We start from the raw sequence: 18635 nt of genomic DNA, 5'->3' as shown, positions 1-18635 counted from the left end.
TAAAGCAGCACAAGTATTGCAAAATTGATTAAAAAGGAATAAACATTATTTCTAAAATGTCTATCTACCTTATAACAGAAATCAACAAAAAGACATCCATATAAACAAACCTTTACCTTTCAAGTTTTCTGGGTTGTCAATAATGAAGTTTCCATTCCAAACCACAGCAAAATCCACTGCTAAATTACTTATATCCATGCCATCATAGAGATACTATAAAACAAGGAAGTTAAACACATTTCTGAAGTCTTTCTGTGTTAAAAACTGGAAAAGAATTATTGCAACAGCCATTTTTTTTTAAAAAAAAAGGTACAATAATGAATGGATTAGGAAAATGAGACAGAACCCGTTGATTTTAACATATATTTCCATCTTTTGCATGGAGAGAGACACTTCTTGCCACAGAGAGATAATTAAATCAGCCGACAAACCTGGAAAGAGGTAATAGATTAATTACGTAGTTCATACAGACTGTTCTCAGCACTCAGTCTTTGGTTTGCCAATAAAGTCCTATCGCCAACAAAAGAAATAATGAGATGAAAAAGAGAATCCTATGCTCTGTAGGAGGGACACATCAGGCTTCTCTATGTGCAAACATGCCACCAGTATTCTATGGGAATTACATGGAAAGTGAGCTAATCAGCATAGCCATGCAGAGCTATGGAGTTGGGCGGTCTGGTTTCTCTTTGGATTGTTCACAGAAGCTTAAGAGAAAAAGAGTCTCTTAACCCAGCTAGGAAAACTTTCCCTTTCTTTGTCTAATGAGGTCTGCTTTACATGTTACATTTTCCAATAAAAAGGTTAAGCTCATGATTAGGAAAGGTGTACATTTTATAGCAAAAGCACTATGATCATTTTGGCTGTACAGATACTAATCAGCAATGTGTTTGAAGCAGTGCTGTGGTGCAGAGTTAGAGCCAGAAATGCCACAGGTAAAGGAGGCCAGGGAAGGAGAAAGCAGCACAAGCAGCCCAAAGGTTGAAAACTACAGACTATGATATCTTGCACGGCTGATGACGTGGGCTGGAAAGCTTATGTCACACTCATTAGTAGAGATGGGGGTATTCGTATACAAATATCCCCACACAGCTGGACTTAATGAGGGTCCGGCCCCTGGGGCCAGACTGTCCACTCACACATCTGGCAGTGGCAGTGGCCCTGCTCGTCCTTCCAGTCACACCTGGAGCACTGCTCTCTTCCTGCTCGGCTGGCCACTCCAGGCAAGGGGAGGGAGGACACGTCTCCCTGTATGGCTGCTGAGCAGCCAGCTAAGCAGGCAGAGAGTGGCGCTCTGGGTGTGATTGGAAGGATGAGCGGGGCCACTGCCACTGGACACATCAGTGGATGGTCCAGCTGCACAGTGATATTCATGTTTGTATACTCATTAGCCATTGTTTGTAATTCTTAAGGTTTACCGCCCCTGGCTGGATAGCTCAGCAGTTTAGCTATCTGGTTATGGAGCCAGACATTGGAAGCTCGATTAACCTCTTTGCCTCCTGCTAGCAAAGTCAGCCTGTGTGGTCTTGGGCAAGCTGCACAGTCCCAGGACACCCCCCAGAAGGATCACCATAAGTCAGAATTTACTTGATGGTGCATGATGATGATAGAAGAAGAAGAAGAAGAAGAAGAAGAAGAAGAAGAAGAAGAAGAAGAAGAAGAAGAAGAAGAAGAAGAAGAAGAAGAAGAAGAAGAAGAAGAAGAAGAAGAAGAAGAAGAAGAAGAAGAAGAAGAAGAAGAAGAAGAAGAAGAAGAAGAAGAAGAAGAAGAAGAAGAAGAAGAAGATTTTATAGCCCCCATCCTTCTGCCTTTTCTATGAATGTGTGGAAAGATACCTTTCAGAGAGTCTAACCTTTTTTTTGGCTACAGTTATCATGAATTTCACTTAAAATTAAAATAAACAGATAAACACATTCAGGGTTGCTGCTGACACAGATTCTGGGATGACAGGGATAGGACAAGATGGAATAATGGTTGATGAAAGAGTTCTAGTGATCAATTTGCTTAGAACGTTTGGAACTTTGAAAGGAGACAGATTTCAGATTACTACACAGTACAGAAGGACCCCTGTATCTGAGGTATCAATATCTGTGGTGGCATTTCACCATGGCCCAATATGTAACATAAAAATTGCCATCTTTGCCCTGCCCCCTTGTATGTTGTATATAGGGTCATATCCATGGGTTCCAGCATCCATGTAGAACCAATCCCCAGCAGATACAGAAGTCCTACTATGTATAAACATATTACTAGCTATGCTGAAATAGATATGGAAGTGATCGTTAACTATATTGTTCTAAAAGAGATGCTTTCTGTCTCATGTGACGGCTAGAAATGTTGAAGTAGGAGTGGAGATAATGGGGTTCAAATCCTCATTTAACCACAGAGATCATTGAATAGCCTTCAGTCTGCTTCCCAGGAGTGTATGCAGGTGAAAATGTGGAAGACGGCCATGTTTGCTTCCTTGATCTCTTTGGCAGAAAGGCAGAATAAACATGTAACAAACAAAACAGAATTTCTGTCCATGTCGGAAATAAGTAGCTTTTTGTATTCTGCTTATTGATCTTGCTATGCAGCTTGGGAGTTCAGTCCTATACATTAAACAGGACTTACTCTGAGCAAAGTAAGGATCAAAGTAAGAGCAATCATTTTTGCAATTTGTTTTTACAAGCATTATTTTTCTCTCTCTCTCTCTTCAGAGATTGGAATCTTTCAATCTTTATTGAGTTTACCCTTGGATCTTTTACTTCAAAAATAATTTTAAAGGGATTTTTAAAACTTTTCTTCAGAATTCAAATGTCCAAAGTGCAAAACTTGAAGACTAAAATACTTGCAGCAATGGTAAGTAACCTTGGGGATAAAGGTCAATTGCCCTGAGTATTTTGACGAATTTCAGCTGGTCAGCTTGGTCACTTGGGTATAACCCTCTGCCCCAATTTTTGTTTCACAGCCAGAGTTGCAGGAAGGTGCATGAAAACAAACACTCAGGAAGCAAATTAGAGGCTACCAAATGACAACAATTTATTAATTTATAATGATTTAATTGTATTGCATATGATTGCATATTCACTGGCAAGAAGGGAGGGAGATACTGTTGAGATCTGCTGCTTCAGGCACCAAAATAACTTGAATTTCTTTGGCATTATACATGCTGATGGTGAGTGCTCTGTCTCAGGCAGCAAAATTGTGGGTCTACCCTGTTCAACACCAGGAAGAATGCAATGGCCTCCTTGACTGTGGCTATTTAAAGGGAACCTTTTTCCTTCCCTCCCTTTCTCTTTCTCATCCCTGCACTTTCCACGTCTTCTGCCAGCAACAGGCAGCTTTCCAGTATTACACTTTCTATCAAGCTAGTGCGGCCTGGAATTTGACAGTTTCCTGATAAGAACGCCTGCAATTCTCTTTATCGCTCCTGTGTGAATTAGCTTTGCCTTAACACCTTTGTCACATCCTCACCCCAGCTCCCCCTTTCCTGACCCCCCACAGTTGCAGACGGGAGGCTGACAGATAAAAGATCTTCTCTGGGGCCAGGTTTCTAATTAAACACCCTCACATGCCTGTAACACATTCCCTCCTGGAATTCAGGATTAGTTACCTCCCCCCTTCCCCATCTTTTTTTGTTTCTTCCCCCAGAATAAATGGCTGCTGGCACCTTTCCCCCTACTGTCTATGTTTGCCTTATTCAGAGTTTCAGCATAGAAGATGACAGCTTCTTCAATACCTGAACATAAGCAAACATGAGCAAGATGTCCGTCCAGTTATCAAGGATCAGAAAAAGAGATTTCTCATTTCCAAAAGAAGATAAGAGGGAGAAAAATCCACACAAAACTGCTCAAACAGGCTAGATTGAAAAGTTAGCATTGTGTGAAGCAATGACCTGTCACAGCATTATGGAAGGCACAGAGTAAATAGACCATGGCTGTGCACAAGAGGCCTTTACAAAAAGCTCTCTACACTGTTTGTACACAAATAACTGGGAGGACAGTTTCACTGAATATATCCAAGGGAAAGAAATTCCCCAGAATCTTCTTAGAGGTGGGGCTCCCCCATTAACAGAGACCATAGCATCACCTTGTTCTCCCATTGCCAAGGACCTTTGATTTTATGTATTGCCAACAGCTGCCCTCCTTTTGTTCTCTCCTCAGTGTCTTTTGTCTTGTGTCCTTCTAGGCTCTGTGATGATGGTAGGGAGGATGCTACCATACAAATGGTGGAAAAATTCTGGTACTTATTATGAGAATGTAGTCTTCTAGTGCTAAGGGGGGGGGCATCTAAAAGTGTTTCTTTTGCAACATTTAGGCTCATCACCATTTGTTGTTCTGTCAGGTTCAGTACCTTTCCCAGGGTCTGGCAAATGTTATATTTTCTGGAGTCATTCTAGATACATTTTGCCTTTACTGTAAAAGAACGTTCCCAGTAAGCTAAGTGGCAGGCACAAGAGAGGGCAATGTACAGCTCCAGGAAAAAAGGGAAGCTAGTGATTTGCCATAATTTGTCATCTATACTCCCAGATAGTCATTGCCAAAATTCTGACAGGAAAAATGCCTGGCATGGCACTAGAATAGACATGAGAAATAAATGTTCCATATTTGGTAGCTTCTGCACCCACTCCTGACAAATCTTTCTGTAATTTTTGGGCAATAAATGTCACTAAACTGATTTCTCCCAGTGCAATGAACCTTCTTATGATATCCACAATAGATCAGTTCCCCCAGCTCTGATTGTTTAGAGAGCATTAGGAAGGATGTCTATGTCACACACAATAAAGGTTCGCTGTTACAACTTTATATTAAGGAACACACCAGTTGCTTCAATGTCTGATACAACAAAAAGTGCACTGATGGCTAAAAGGGAGCTGAAAGAAAAGAAAACTTCAATATAAAGAGGCTGATCCATTTTTGTTGGGATAAATTGTTATGTAAACACTGGCAAGGTTATTATTTGATATGTGTTGACTAAGGAGGGCTTAAGAATAACATGGGAGGTCTATTAATGGCAGAATTTTTGTATATTAGTTATTAATTGGGTGAATTACTTGAGGGCACATAGCCACAGCAGCTGAAGTGTTTGGAATGAACTATAATTACCAAAGTCCTGGAAAAAGCCTGAAAAAGGACAGAAGAAAATATGCTAGATCTTCCTGCCTTACATAAACATCTACATGTTCCATGTGAAGTACCTTCTTTTAATGGAATTGATAATTTACTTCACCCCATATTGGTATGCCCATACATGCTACCTTTATACAGGTGTTTCCAGACAAAATGATTCATGTTTAAACCCATAATAGTTCTATGCATTAGTCATTTTACCTGACTATTGTTCACACCTCAATTCTTATTGCCAAATAACACTTTCTTTCCCACCTCCCTTTTTTCACCTGTTCCTGAAGCCCTGCTCCTGCTTCGATTTTTCAGGAACAGGATCTTATCTGCAGTGATCCAAAAATACAGAATGTATCCCAACAAAAAGTTTGCTTGTTCTCCTCTCTGGTCTCTCTTTAGAGAGATAAGACTAAAAAATTATTTTAGGGGGCTGGGACCTAATTAAAAACCTTTGCTGTTTCAGTAATGTCACTTCACATTATTGCTGTCTATTATTTCTGCTGGGTTTACTTTTTACTTTACATTTGAAACATTTTTATAAGAACACTTTGTTAGCAGGTTTGCTGGAAGGCAACCAACAAATAGGTAAGCAGACAGGCAGGCAGGAAGATCCCCATTAGATTTTACATATATCCTCTTCTCCAAGAATACTTTTTTAATCCTACTCCTCCCCAGTCACCCAAACCCCTCACCTTACCGAGCTATTCTGGCACTGGACACTTGAGCTGTTGAAACGAAGAGCAGGTACACGATGAATCACACCTTGGATGTTGAGGACACATTCATAACCACGCTGGCCAGACTGAGGCTGAGGTAAATTTCTAGCTTTCAGTGTTATGGGCTTCACCTCACCAACAGGGATCAAAATCTCTTCTGTAGGGAAAAGCTGTGGGCAATCCTGGAAAATAAATGTAAAGAATATAAAGTCCAAAAAGGGCTTACCAAAAAGTTCTGTTAATTACTTTCTAGTTCAGGATGTAAAGATTCTGAGGGAAGTGGAGGAAACTATATTGGAAAACATTCTGGATCATTTTTTTCACTGTTGGATGAATCAATCAATGCATTATATCTTCTGCACTTCAACACTGATATCAACAGATCTCTCAGGGTTGGTCCTACTTCTTAGAGTGAGGCAGCCACTTCAAGCGGATGGGTAGATTGCTGATCATTAGATTTGATAGCTTTATATTTTTAATGTCAATGACAGGAAGAAGAGTTTGTGGGAACATTTCTTTTATCCTTCAAAATTACTTTCCTGGCTCGAAGGGCCATGCTCCTTGACTTCAGTGATGGAAGGTGCCACTTGTTGCTATCCCTCAAGCAGTCAGGCCACAACAAGCCTTGAGCCAAATCTGGCAACTTCCAGCAGGCCTGGTTTCTGGAAGGTGTTATTAGCAAGCCCTGGAGAATATGTAGAATGCATTTCCTCTATATCTTGATTAGCTCGATGGTGATGCTGTGCATGGCTGCCAAACCTGATAGCAGTGGATGAAGTTGCAGGCAATTTCTTTGCTTCTTCTGATCTCCAAGAAAAAAGACAAATCTCAGGGAAGGTGGTACTGGAAGAGGAGAAAGTTTGGGTGTGGTTTTTCTGTTTCTGTATGGTGACTTTAAAGCCAGGACATACACCTTCATCCATTCCCAGCTGGCACCAGTGGGTGTTTGTTCACTATGGAGGTCTCTATATGGCTTGCTTCCCTCCCAATTCTTATTTCCTCTGACTCTGTGATGTCATATGGGCTTATGATCCTTGTGATTCCCCCCACACACACTACATCAAGTTTTGGACCTGATTTCTTTTGGAGCGGGATGCTGTTGATATGTCACCCTTAATGCCATGCAAATATGTAACATTTCTTGGCCTCATAGGGAACCCACCTATGCCAGGACCTTTGGAGGCATCATTATTGCCAGAGTAATTCATTCCTTGCTTTGCCCCCCTTTATAGGCATCAGTGTCAGCCCACAAATCTGCTGCTGAATATCTGGTGGTAGTTGACAAGAGTAGTAGAGTGTCGCCTGGACTGTAGCTCGGACCTGCTTTACAGAGGACAGCTCTCAATTTTAAGAATTGTCAAAGGACAAAACTCTGGAGGCATCCTGTAATTTCCAAGTCCAGTCTGAAGAGAACAAACTCAAAGAAGGGTGAGCAGGAATCTTAATGTTGCCCACCCGCAGCTGGCAGCTGGATAGTAAACTAAGCAGGCAAACAGGTTACCCCCCATTTCCCCCCTATTTTCTTATAGCAATTATTCTGGAATTTATGTATGTAATATAAATCAGCATATGCAAATGTTACAAAAACATTCTATTGTCCTTTCTTTTGACAATATGTTCTTTTTTAAGAACATGTGAAAATGGCTCCCCCAGGGCACACATTCCCTCCCTTGTGCCACAGCAATTCTTTATTCCATCAGAAATTAAACAAACTAACCATACTGACATTCTGCAAAATCCTCTGATTTAGAGAGGCAACCTATCAACTAGAGACATATGAAGGAACACACTTCTGTGGAATGATTTATGAATAAAACAAATGAACAACAAACAAGCCAAAAAATCCCCATTTACTTTCTCAACAAAATCTGGGCTCATTTAAGAACATTGATCTCCTGAAAAAGCGGTTTCAAAGCATCTTTCTAAAAGAAAGATTTATTCTATTTGGATCTGAACAAAAAGGAAAAAAAACACAACCCAACAAATGCAAACATTTGACAAATATGTTGGTTTGTCAAATTAATCTGCTTTGAGAAATTCTTTTTAAGTTTCAATAATTTCCTTCATTTAACAAGCTTCAGATACAAGAAAGCTAAAATATATAATTCATAGTACTTGCAACTTTCAGAATAAATCACTCATCCAATTACACACTGTGCCCTGCAGCACGATTTGTTAACAGCAACTAACAGTGCCTATATTTGCTAATTAACAAATGGAACATTTCACTGTATGACATCACAATTTATACAATACTCTGTTTTCCTGATGTTCCCCTTTAAAAGTAATTCTTTTAAAGCTTTACATATATCAAGGAGCATTTTCTGTCTCAATCACCATCAGCAAATCAACTAAAATTCTTATACACAAACAAGTGAATAGCTTGTTCAAATTTATTCTTCTATATTTTCTTGGTTCCTCAGTCTGATATTATGAACCCTTTAGTAAGTATTGCCTGGGAAAGCTATCAGTACATTGAACTCAGCTTTTTAAAAGCTGAGACACAATTGTAACAGATAAAACTCTAGGACTTGTGACAATAATGCAACATGTAGTAACTATTGCACCTTATACAAACAATACAGATATGGTTGCCATTGTGTCTCAGTGTGATTATAATTTTTGCTACTGACATAACAATAATAGATATGTTCAACTGTCTGAATTTGAGTATGCAAGCATCTTTAATGCCTTTGAAACACTGTTTCCCAACCTTGGGTACCAAGATGTTCTTAGACTACAACTCCCTGAAATCTTGGCCAACATACCTAGTGGTGAAAGCTTCTGGAAATTTCATTCCAAGAACGTCTAGAGACCGAAGGCTGTGAATCATTGCTTAAAAAGCATTATTTATGTACATCACAACTGGACAGCACAGACACAGGCTGCCTGTGCATCTTTCTAGGCATCAGTAAAAACTTACATTTACTCACATTTGGTGGCAAATTACTGATGCTCACTGTTACTATCAGTGTCATTGTGTTGTGCATACTCCTAGTCTGTTCTTTCATATGGAAAAAGTTCTAGCCTGTTAGTATCCTAGAGTTTTGCAATGTTTTGTTTCAGAGTCCTTCTAGAACTAGACCCACAAAGCCAGCATCATATCCTCAACTGAAGAATAATAGTTTCCAAAGTTTCAGCTACTTGGTACAGTATGCATAGGGCTTTCTTCAGTCAAAAAGTGGGTGAAAAAAAAATGATCTGGAAAATGTAAGTTTCTTCTTGCCATTGAGTCATTTTTTGGCCCAACCAATGGAACAGAATGGTACTAAACTATTTCATGCAATTTTTGTTGAACTATTGTTATTATTATTATGATTATGATGATGATGATGATGATGATGATGATGATGATGATGATGATGATGATTATTATTATTATTATTTAAAAAAAGGATATCAGGGAAGGGGCCATCCTGATCTGAGAGAGAGCATTCCATAGCCTGGGAGTTTCCACAGAGAAGGCCCTCTCCCGTGTCCCCATCAGCTGTGCTTGTGCTGGCAATGGGACCGAGGGGAGGGCCTCCTCTGCTGATCTTAATTGCTCAGAAGGCACATATAGGGAGATAGGATGATGACAAGAAGCAGAAGTAACACGTCCAGCTTTATGTAGATCAACCCCATTTGTGGGAAGGGGCTCTGGGATTCTTGGAGAGTTGAGGAAGTACAAGAAATAGTTTGCTAGCCTAACCCTAGGCATAGGCATCCTTCAGTCTCAAGAGACTATGGTATCGTGCTCTACATGGAGGACTTGGAATAGTGTCTAGTGAGGCTGAGAAGGCCAATTCGAGAGTGACAGTCCCTTCCACACTGAAGACAAATACTATCTGTAGCCCGTCTAGCTCCCTGATTTTGCTGCTTTTGTGACTTCCTCTTTGCCTCGGCCTGCTGGGCAAGGGTCTCTTCAAATTGGGAGAGGCCTTGATGCACCACATGCCTCCAGGCAGAGCGCTCAGATGTCAGGGTTTCCCATCTGTTGAGATCCATTTCCAAGGCCTTCAGATCCCGCTTGCAGATATCCTTGTATCGCTGCTGTGGTCTCCCTCTGGGGCGATTTCTCTGCACTAATTCTCCATACAGGAGATCCTTTGGAATCCGGCCATCAGCCTAACCCTAGCCACAACACTAACTCTCTTTCTAAAACTTAGTACAATGAGGTAACTCACTCGGTGCAAACTTCCCCTCCTCCACCACCACCCCAAATCCTGGTGTATGAAAGATAAAAATGATTATTATTTATTCAGAACTAGAGTGAAAACTATCAGGTATAGGGGCACAGAAATAGGTAAATATTGTTAGCTCATTGATTAATCTATGCATGAAAAATATTAAGCAGTTAAAGAGCTACAATTAATTAATTGCTTAATAACCCTGATAGCGCTGCTAGAAGAAGTCACATAGTATAGTGACCATGGAACAGGAATGAGATGTGAGAAAACAGTGAAGCTAATTCAACAAGTTCCTGAAGGAGGTTACATGGACAGAAAATCCCCTATTTAAATCAGCTTCTTTTGAATTGCTGGAAAAATGGATGAATATATGGCACACATGCAAGAGTGGATTAATTTGACAGGGAATTGTGGATTTTTGGAGCGGTAGTGAGTCTGTTTATTTTAATGCAGATGTGGAAATGATTTATTTAAATTGATTTTCCCTGCACAAACACCTCTGTAAACATTAGTTTTTAAGTAACCCTCCTGCTGGCAGACTCTCACAGCCACTGAAGTTGGGGGTGGGGGAGAAGCCCAAACACCAAGCAGCCTGCAGGAACTCTCTGCCACTTGCTCGCTCACCCAAATCCTCTTCCAGTTCTGGGCCCAGGGGAAGATAAGGCAAGATCAACCCAAAGGAGGCATCTTTTCACTAAGAGGTTCTGTGCAAACCCCGGAACTGGCAGATGAAAGGTAGGCAGGCAGTTGGGCAGGCAAAACACCTCTGCTTCCTTTTACCCCTCTCCAGCCAGGCAGTTTCAGCCCATGCCTCCTTCTTTGCCCCAGTGGCATTTGCATGTGTTTTGTTTATGTGTTCACGGCATGTGTCACCAGGCTCTCTTGTGTGTGTCAGCACTCACAAGGTGCTGCTGGCTGCGTGATGGCTTTTCTAGTGCCAGTTTGCTCAGCTGTTTCCTACTGCACTTCTCTCCTCAGGGTGTGCACACCCAGGGTATTCACACATACATGCCCATCCACCTACCTCTCTGAATTCCAGCCTTGGGTTGGAGAGAGAGCTCATGTATCTGGCAATGGTGTCCCTTCAAAAACAACAGCAACCCGGTTAAGCATTTGTTCACTAGAGGTGCTGGCCAGGACTTCTGGGAATTGCAGTCCAAGAACACGAAGGTTGGGAACCACAGCTGTAGAACAACTCTGCTAAAGGAAATTTCTGCTAGTGTATTTCCTCAGTTCCTCTGGTGTACCTTTCGCACCCATAGATACTGCTTCTAAAATTATAATTTCCATCAAAGTCTATAGCTCCCCATACCATAGGTAGCAGAGCTCAAGAGGCTATGACTGTATTCCAAACTAATTGCTCTTAGGCTCTTTCATTAAATATTACAGCTGAAATACTGCAACTTTACTAGCTCAGCTGTTGATGACAACGAAAACAGATGCTTTCCATTTGGGAAGGGCAGTAGCTTTGCCTTCTGCTTCATGAAATTTTTATGGCATCACTGGCATATATTTCATCTCATTCTTAAGAGGAGTTTTGTGTACATTAGTAGTCCAAAATTATTTTCACATTTTGTATATAAAAACATTCTGTTGCCAGGGGGAAATGACCTTACTTTCATGGTAGTGACTTTACAAACCGGAAGAAAATGTTTATGGCTCTAAGCCATGACTAAAACAGCTTGTCTTATACAGAACGACTGCTTCATAGTTGACCAGGATATATCTGCCCCATTCACCTTCCACTGGACATTGTTGTGAAACACATTAGCACATGGCGCTCTCTGTATCATTACAGAAACGTTTGTACTGGGGCTTCAGATGTTATGGAACTAAAAGGTGAAAAAGAGGTGACAGTGGACATGACCTACTATTTGTTGACACAATTAATATTTTTTCCCCTATAGATTGTCCATGGTTAAGATGCAAGCTATACATTGCACCCTCTCTAGGATGCATCTTTCCCCCCCAAAATTGATCTATTGCTTCTAAAAGCAAAGCAAACTGCTCTGCTCATATAACACCCCCACAGAACCTAAAGCACTCTCTGAACAAGTTACAATTTAATTGTGCACGCTCCACATTCTGCCTCCCACCACCAAATGAGCAGGGTGCTCAATTTATCGACCTCAGAAGGATGGAAGGCTAAGTCAACCAATGAGGATTGAGCTCACGTCATGAACAGAATCTTAACTGCAGTGCTGAAGTCCAACCACTGCACCACAAAGCTTCTAATTAGAGATGGAGACAAATAAAAAAAATGGTGATTTTGATCTGTTATTTGTCAAGGTTAACGGATCAACAAATATGAATATATGAATATTCTTCGACGAATTGATGGATCAACCTGTCATTTCTCTGCACTTTAAATGGCTATAAACCTGGCCCCCGATGACCTAGAGACACCAGATTTGCAGGGAAGCTTCCTCAGACACTTTCCTACAACTCCTGAAAGGTTAGTGAATATTGGATCATGGACCCCCGAGTTACAAAGAGGACACCCCAGGAAAGCTTCCCCCAGGTACTTAGAGAATCCAGAATCACAATGTAACTTCCTATGTCTTTCACCAACATGCCTGCCAACTTTGGTGAAGATTGGATATCGTACATCCGAGTTATTCACCCACAAATTGGGTACCCCCAGGAGAGTTTAACACATGACACAGAAGCCCATTCTGCCTACTGGCCGCCGTTGAGATGCCAATAGGCACCCCACCCCACCCCCACACAGCCAGCTAGCCCAACAGCTTATCCCCACACCTCCTTCCTTTCCCTAGCTTAGCTCCCACCCCACTCCCACCAACACCCCCTTACCTGAATAATTCCATCAGGCCTCTGCAGCCATGAAGTGTAAAAAAGGGAGACTGGCTGTGGCTTCATTTAGGGTAGGGAAGCTGCAGCTGGCATCTTTGCAAAGGGCAGCCTGGATTCCCTTAAAGCAGGCTTAAGGCAGGCTGAGGGAATCCAGGCTGCCCGTTGCAATGAAGGCAGCTGTAGCTTCCCTACTCTAAATGAAGCTGCAACCACCATCTTTGCAAAGGGCAGTCAGTCTCCCTTTTTACATGCATGGCTGGGAGGCCAGGAGACCTTGGCAGCAGTGATTAAGGTAAGGGGGTGTCGGGGGGGCTAAGGTAGGGAAAGGAAGGGGTGGGTGGTTAGGCTGTGGTATTGGGTGGCTGTGTGGGGTGGTGCTTGCCTTTCTGCTGCCAATCACCTGATCGGCAGCCGGTAAGCAGAATAGTTTTTTTTTTGTTTTTAATATGAAGGACGAATAAAAATGGGTAAATATTCATCCCTTTGTATTTGTGGGGGTCCCTCAATCTATTACTCCCTAATGTAAACCCTACTTGTTCCCCTCACTTCTTCGGCCTCTCTCCCTCACTCGGTAGACCCTCAAATTATTTTAGTAAGTTAATTAATCCCAGTAAAAGGAGAGCATTTATGCTAGCAAGACTAAACATCTTTCCACCTGCTGTTCATTTTGGCAGATTTGCAAACATACCACGCAACAATAGGCTTTGTCCTGCTTGCTCATCTGAGCCAGACACTCTAGAACGCATATTACTTCGTTGCCCGGCTCACCAATACCTACGAAACAATATCCTTGAACCCCTTCTGTCTTCTCTTTTTGTTTCCTTTGTTGACCCTGTTCCTATCCTTTTAAGTGATTATTCAGCGACCATCTCCAGCTTGGTAGCGGAGTTTCTACTAGCGGTCTCTAAGTCAAAACCCCTTCCTCCTGCATCACCTTTCTAGTTCAAACCTCCATGATTGTTCCCCCTGGTCTGTAATATTATGGCACAAACTGTTATTGCTGTATTTTCCTTCTCCTTTTAAATGCCTATAAAGGTTTAAGTAAAGTAAAGTACAGATTGATGAATATTTAACAAATCGGCTATATTCGTTGGAAAAAATGATCCATTTTTATATTCATCCCCATCTCTACTCCTAATGATGTTTGTAGAATTCACAGAACCACCGGACCATGCAGCAGGGTTGGAGTAACCCTCTTATGGCAAACAGTAAGATGTTCTTCGAAGACACTCTTCATTTCCATCTCAGAGGGAATGGGCTCTCTTTTGTGACACTTGGGGGCTACAAAAACCAGCAGCCATGGTATCAGGAATTTGTTTCTCGTCAGATATTGTCAGATTGTAACTCCAGTGAATCTTAGCCAGTGTAACAAATGATCAAACATGACTGAGGAATACATTTCCTATCTTTGGTATAAATAATGAAAAACCTCACATACAATACTGATAATAGTAATAAACGTTTTAAAAAATAAGCTTCACCTGTGCTGAAATCTTATCATAATTTTAAATGCCTCTTTTACCTCAGAAATCGAAACCCAGAAACACTTTGAATGGTTATAATCAGAATATTGAGAAGAAGCAGGCCAGGCAGCACTTGTAGACGGGCTGTAGGCATAGAGCAACAACTGGAAAAGTGTATCTGCCAGTCCATGAAGATGAAGTGCAAAAGTTCTATTCAAAGGTTTCTATGTGGGGTGTCAGGAGAAGAAATGTTGAGGGGGGAAGGGAAGATTGAGGGGTAGGACAGAAAGAGACTGCTGTGCTAATGTGTTATCATGCACTGTTATGGCCCCTGCCTCTGTCCATTCAAGCACTGATATAATTATTTCTTTCATTACTTTTTAAAGGCTGAGGTACATAAAACAGAGTATTGTGAGACAGACACACAAATTACAGCTATCTAATTATCCTTTGATCTTTCTAGAATCCACAGCATGAAATTTAAGACACTACAGTGTTTTGTTGAACTACACTCATTTTTCTTATTGTTACTACATAAAACACACACACACACACACACACACACACACAACACAACACAACAACAAAAACAAAACCAACCCTCTGTTTACAACACAGTATAGGCTCAGAGTCTATGTCTGGAAAAGGAACAATGTTACATGCACCATTATCCCCCCAATCCAAGTTAGATTTTAATGGATCTGTGGAGTGATGAGGTGGGGAAAAAGCTTTTTTTTCCCCTGGGGCAACATGTGTGACAACCCCCCTTAATTTTCTTTCCCTGCCCTCAGACCAAATCTGTAAATTGCAGGGTTGGAAACTCTGGCAGCCAAAACAGATTTCTTTTGTTACATGGAAGGAGGTTTTAATGAAGTTTCTTCCCATAGCAAAGGTTTCATTGGAATAAAAATGTCACATTGGGATTGTACTAACTGTAAAGAGTACATCAGACAGTGAGTGTACTTCACTCTAGGGACAAGACCAAAACCGTAGGATATTTCTGCTGTTTGACAGCTTCAGTGATTGCATTAATAAAGGGGTCTAAAATGGGGAGAAAAAGCTACATGATGCCACATCACCAACTGCACAAGGCATCTGTCTACTGGCCATTTTTACTCAGTTTATCAGATGAGTGAATGGAGTCATGCAACCTGTAGGGGCTTGTGGAGAAAGCTTGATTTTGCTGAGAGAGACACTTATTACAGAGAATATGTTTGGATATTTCTATGCTGCACCCTTATGTCTTTATCCTGGGCTCCCTTTTGATTTCGGTTTATTTTTGTCTTATTAATTTTGAAGCTGCTCAGTTAGTAGTGTACACGAGAATTAATTCAATGCATGTATTTTACAAAGGTACTTAAGTAACACAGGAGGGATGTGACACAGAGTCTATGCGAAATAGTTCCATTGTGGAGAGACACTGTGGGCATGCTTTCCTTTGTTTGGCTTTCTAGTTGCCATATGCATAATTACTCTTGGTCATATAAACAATTATTTTTGCCATTGCCAATGGAGAAGATATGAAACCTACCCAAAAGCTATCGAGGAAACAGACTTGTCCAGATTCACAAAGGGCAAATCTGAATTAAACAGTTCAGAATAGGGATGTGCACTCTCTTCAGATAAATGTGCAAATACGAACTAAATCAGTCAGTGGAATTTGTAAATTTCTGGGATGACTACTGAGCAGAGCAGAGAACCCAGATGCCCAGAACTCAGATGGTGCTTCACACCCACCAATCTGTCATATTAAATCCAGCATTCATGTGTCACAGTTTGAAGTGGGGAAAGAGGAAGAAAAATTCAATGAGATGCTGAACTGGTGGAAAGGGAGAAGGAGGGCCTTAGAAACTAACCTTTATTAGTTTTTGTGCTGTCCACTTAAATCATCAAAGTCTATACTCTGACCACAGCACAAGGAAACTGGATCCAGGAAAGAAGAAAGTTGTGGAGGGGAGAGAAAAAGGACAGTAAATATAGAGAAGTGCAGGCCACTTCCATTACCCTTTTAAAAAAGAATCAAAGGGGAACATGGCTATTCCCCTTTTAACATCCCTCACATACAGTGAAACACATAACCACTGCCTGGCCAGAAGGCCTTTTGTCATCCAAAAAATGTATAATTTCTGCTGATCGAACCATTCCGTCTATCATCTTGCCATTTGTATTCCTCCTGAACAGGAATAGGGTTCTAGCAAAGAAACAAAAGGGCACAAATACTGGCATGAACCCAGACAAGGATTAGGCTGAATTATTTTCCAAAATGGAACAGGGTGGGGCAGGCATCAATCAGGGTGCCCTTTATTCAAGTATGGAATTGGCTGGGGCCCCAATTCACACCTGTAGTTCAGAATTTTTTCTTCAGAATTCTAGGACCCATATCAAAATTGACCATGTCTTTACAGAATCCCACAAATTCACTTAAGATCAGCATTTTTCATTTTGCCTGTTTCAATTTCATTGTTTCCACCTAGGGTGCTGTGCAATATATGTGTTCGTACAAGATATTTAATACACTTGCACTACCAGATTTCCACTGAAATATCATTGAAATGTCAATAGTGGGTATCAATCCTTCAAAAATAAGACTTTCAGATAGATTAGGCAGATGTGACAAATATCATCTAATGTCCTTGGACTGCAAATTCTTCCCTGAAGTAAAAGACTTGAACACACTTCCCAAGACTTGCGAACAAGAGTGGGACTTGGAGCTCTATGACATTGGACTTGCCACAATGCCTTTCCAATCTAAAGTGAAAACCTCTACCCCCTGCCTGCAAACTGTTGGTAGAATGCCAGCCTCTCTCTTATGACTTCTCAGACCAGAATTGAGGAAGCAAGGGCACCAGTAAGCCAGAGATGACATCCCACAGAAAAGAACTACTTGCCAGACTCTTTAAGATATCCTATTTTTTTTGTGGAAGATTAATATCACAACCACACTGGAAAATCATGGTAATTCTATGTCAAGCTAGACCTGGCTAAGCATTTAATCCCCTTATCTAAAGCTCATAGTTCTTGATGCAACAAGTGCATTGATGCTGCCTTGGATTATAAGGATGTTCCACCCTACAGAATATTATGAGTATTCCCTGGGACAGTCATCCTTGTTTACCACATTGCCAAGCGTATTTTTCTATGCCTCCTGCATCTCAGAACATTACCAGCTATACTGTCAAGGCCTATAACTGGGAACCTGAAATAAGACATTGATTTGAAATTCAGGAGATCTGAATCTCGACTGTCCATGTTCAAAGTCACTTCCTATACTATTCATGTTTGCTACGATTTGAATAGATAATATTATAGCCTTATGTGCATGTGTTGTTAAAATTAGCTTTCACTTGGTACACAGTAGAGGCTAATCTTCTGTCATCAAGAATTTCAGTCAAATATTGGGCATGAACTACACAATAAAAAACCAACATTTTAGGGAAGTTCTCAGTACACATTTGAAGTACTCTTGATTTTACCCACCCAGATAAAGCAACAGGTTAGACAGTGGTTTAAAAGGTACCCATGGTGGAAACTGATGGGACGAAGATGGTGCAGACATTCTCAGCTACATTCCAGGAAAATGCAATCTGATGTCTTTCCCATAGAGATTGCATTGTCCTGGAATGTGACATTTGTGTGCTTGGTTACTACATGGTTACTTTTCTTTACTGCGGATAATATGAGAAAGATATCCAGTTTGTCTTGCAATCTGCTGACAAATTAGAACCCGATGTGTTTCAACTTACTGCCACTGCCAGCCATCACAAAAAAGTGCACAGTGTAGCAATATTAACTTATTTGATTTCTCATTCATAAGTGAGTCCATATAAACTGGTTTTTTTGGAGTCTGCTCAGTACCCCAAAATCTTACACTTGAGAGTAATTTTGTATAATTTTTGCCCATTTAAATTTAGCTTATCTTTTTTAAAAATTAAATAGGCATCTAAAAAGAAATGCATTACTATTTAAACAAGGAGTAAGCATAATTTTCAAAGTTAGAGTCTAGTATATCTCCAGTAACTGTCACTACTGAAATGTGGAGCATTTTAAAATCTAGGATGACTTTTTTGGCAAACAGAACCATGTAGGATCACCATTAATTTTTATAATTTTTTTTATAATTAATGCTGGTCCTACATGGTTCTGCTGACCAAAAATGCGGAGTCTCAATCTGATGTATGGTGATCACTAGATCATGGCCAATTACATTTGAAAATTTCATTACTTCTGAGTTTGCCAATGTCTCTCCCTCTGATTATATGCAGTACAGCAACAACAACAACAACAACAACAACAACAACAACAACAACAACAACAACAACAACAACAACAACAACAACAACATTTTCTTGAGAAGCTCAGGAGGACTGGGTG

At 40.8% G+C, this 18635-nt stretch overlaps 1 protein-coding gene across 2 annotated transcripts in view; it reads right to left on the bottom strand.

The window, feature by feature from the left end:
• PLXNA2 (plexin A2) overlaps positions 1–18635 on the bottom strand; it is a 520505-nt gene that overhangs the window by 163973 nt on the left and 337897 nt on the right. For both annotated transcript variants that reach the window (XM_020807529.3, XM_020807530.3), the window contains exons 10-11: positions 5800–6000; positions 117–213 (exon numbers count right to left, since the gene is read on the bottom strand). In XM_020807529.3, coding sequence (XP_020663188.2) covers positions 117–213; positions 5800–6000 — 298 coding nt within the window. The remainder of the gene's footprint in view (positions 1–116; positions 214–5799; positions 6001–18635) is intronic.

This window comes from Pogona vitticeps, chromosome 4 (assembly GCF_051106095.1).
Source record: "Pogona vitticeps strain Pit_001003342236 chromosome 4, PviZW2.1, whole genome shotgun sequence".
NCBI classification, from domain to species: Eukaryota; Metazoa; Chordata; class Lepidosauria; order Squamata; family Agamidae; genus Pogona; species Pogona vitticeps.
This window is presented reverse-complemented; position numbering and strand designations above follow the sequence as displayed.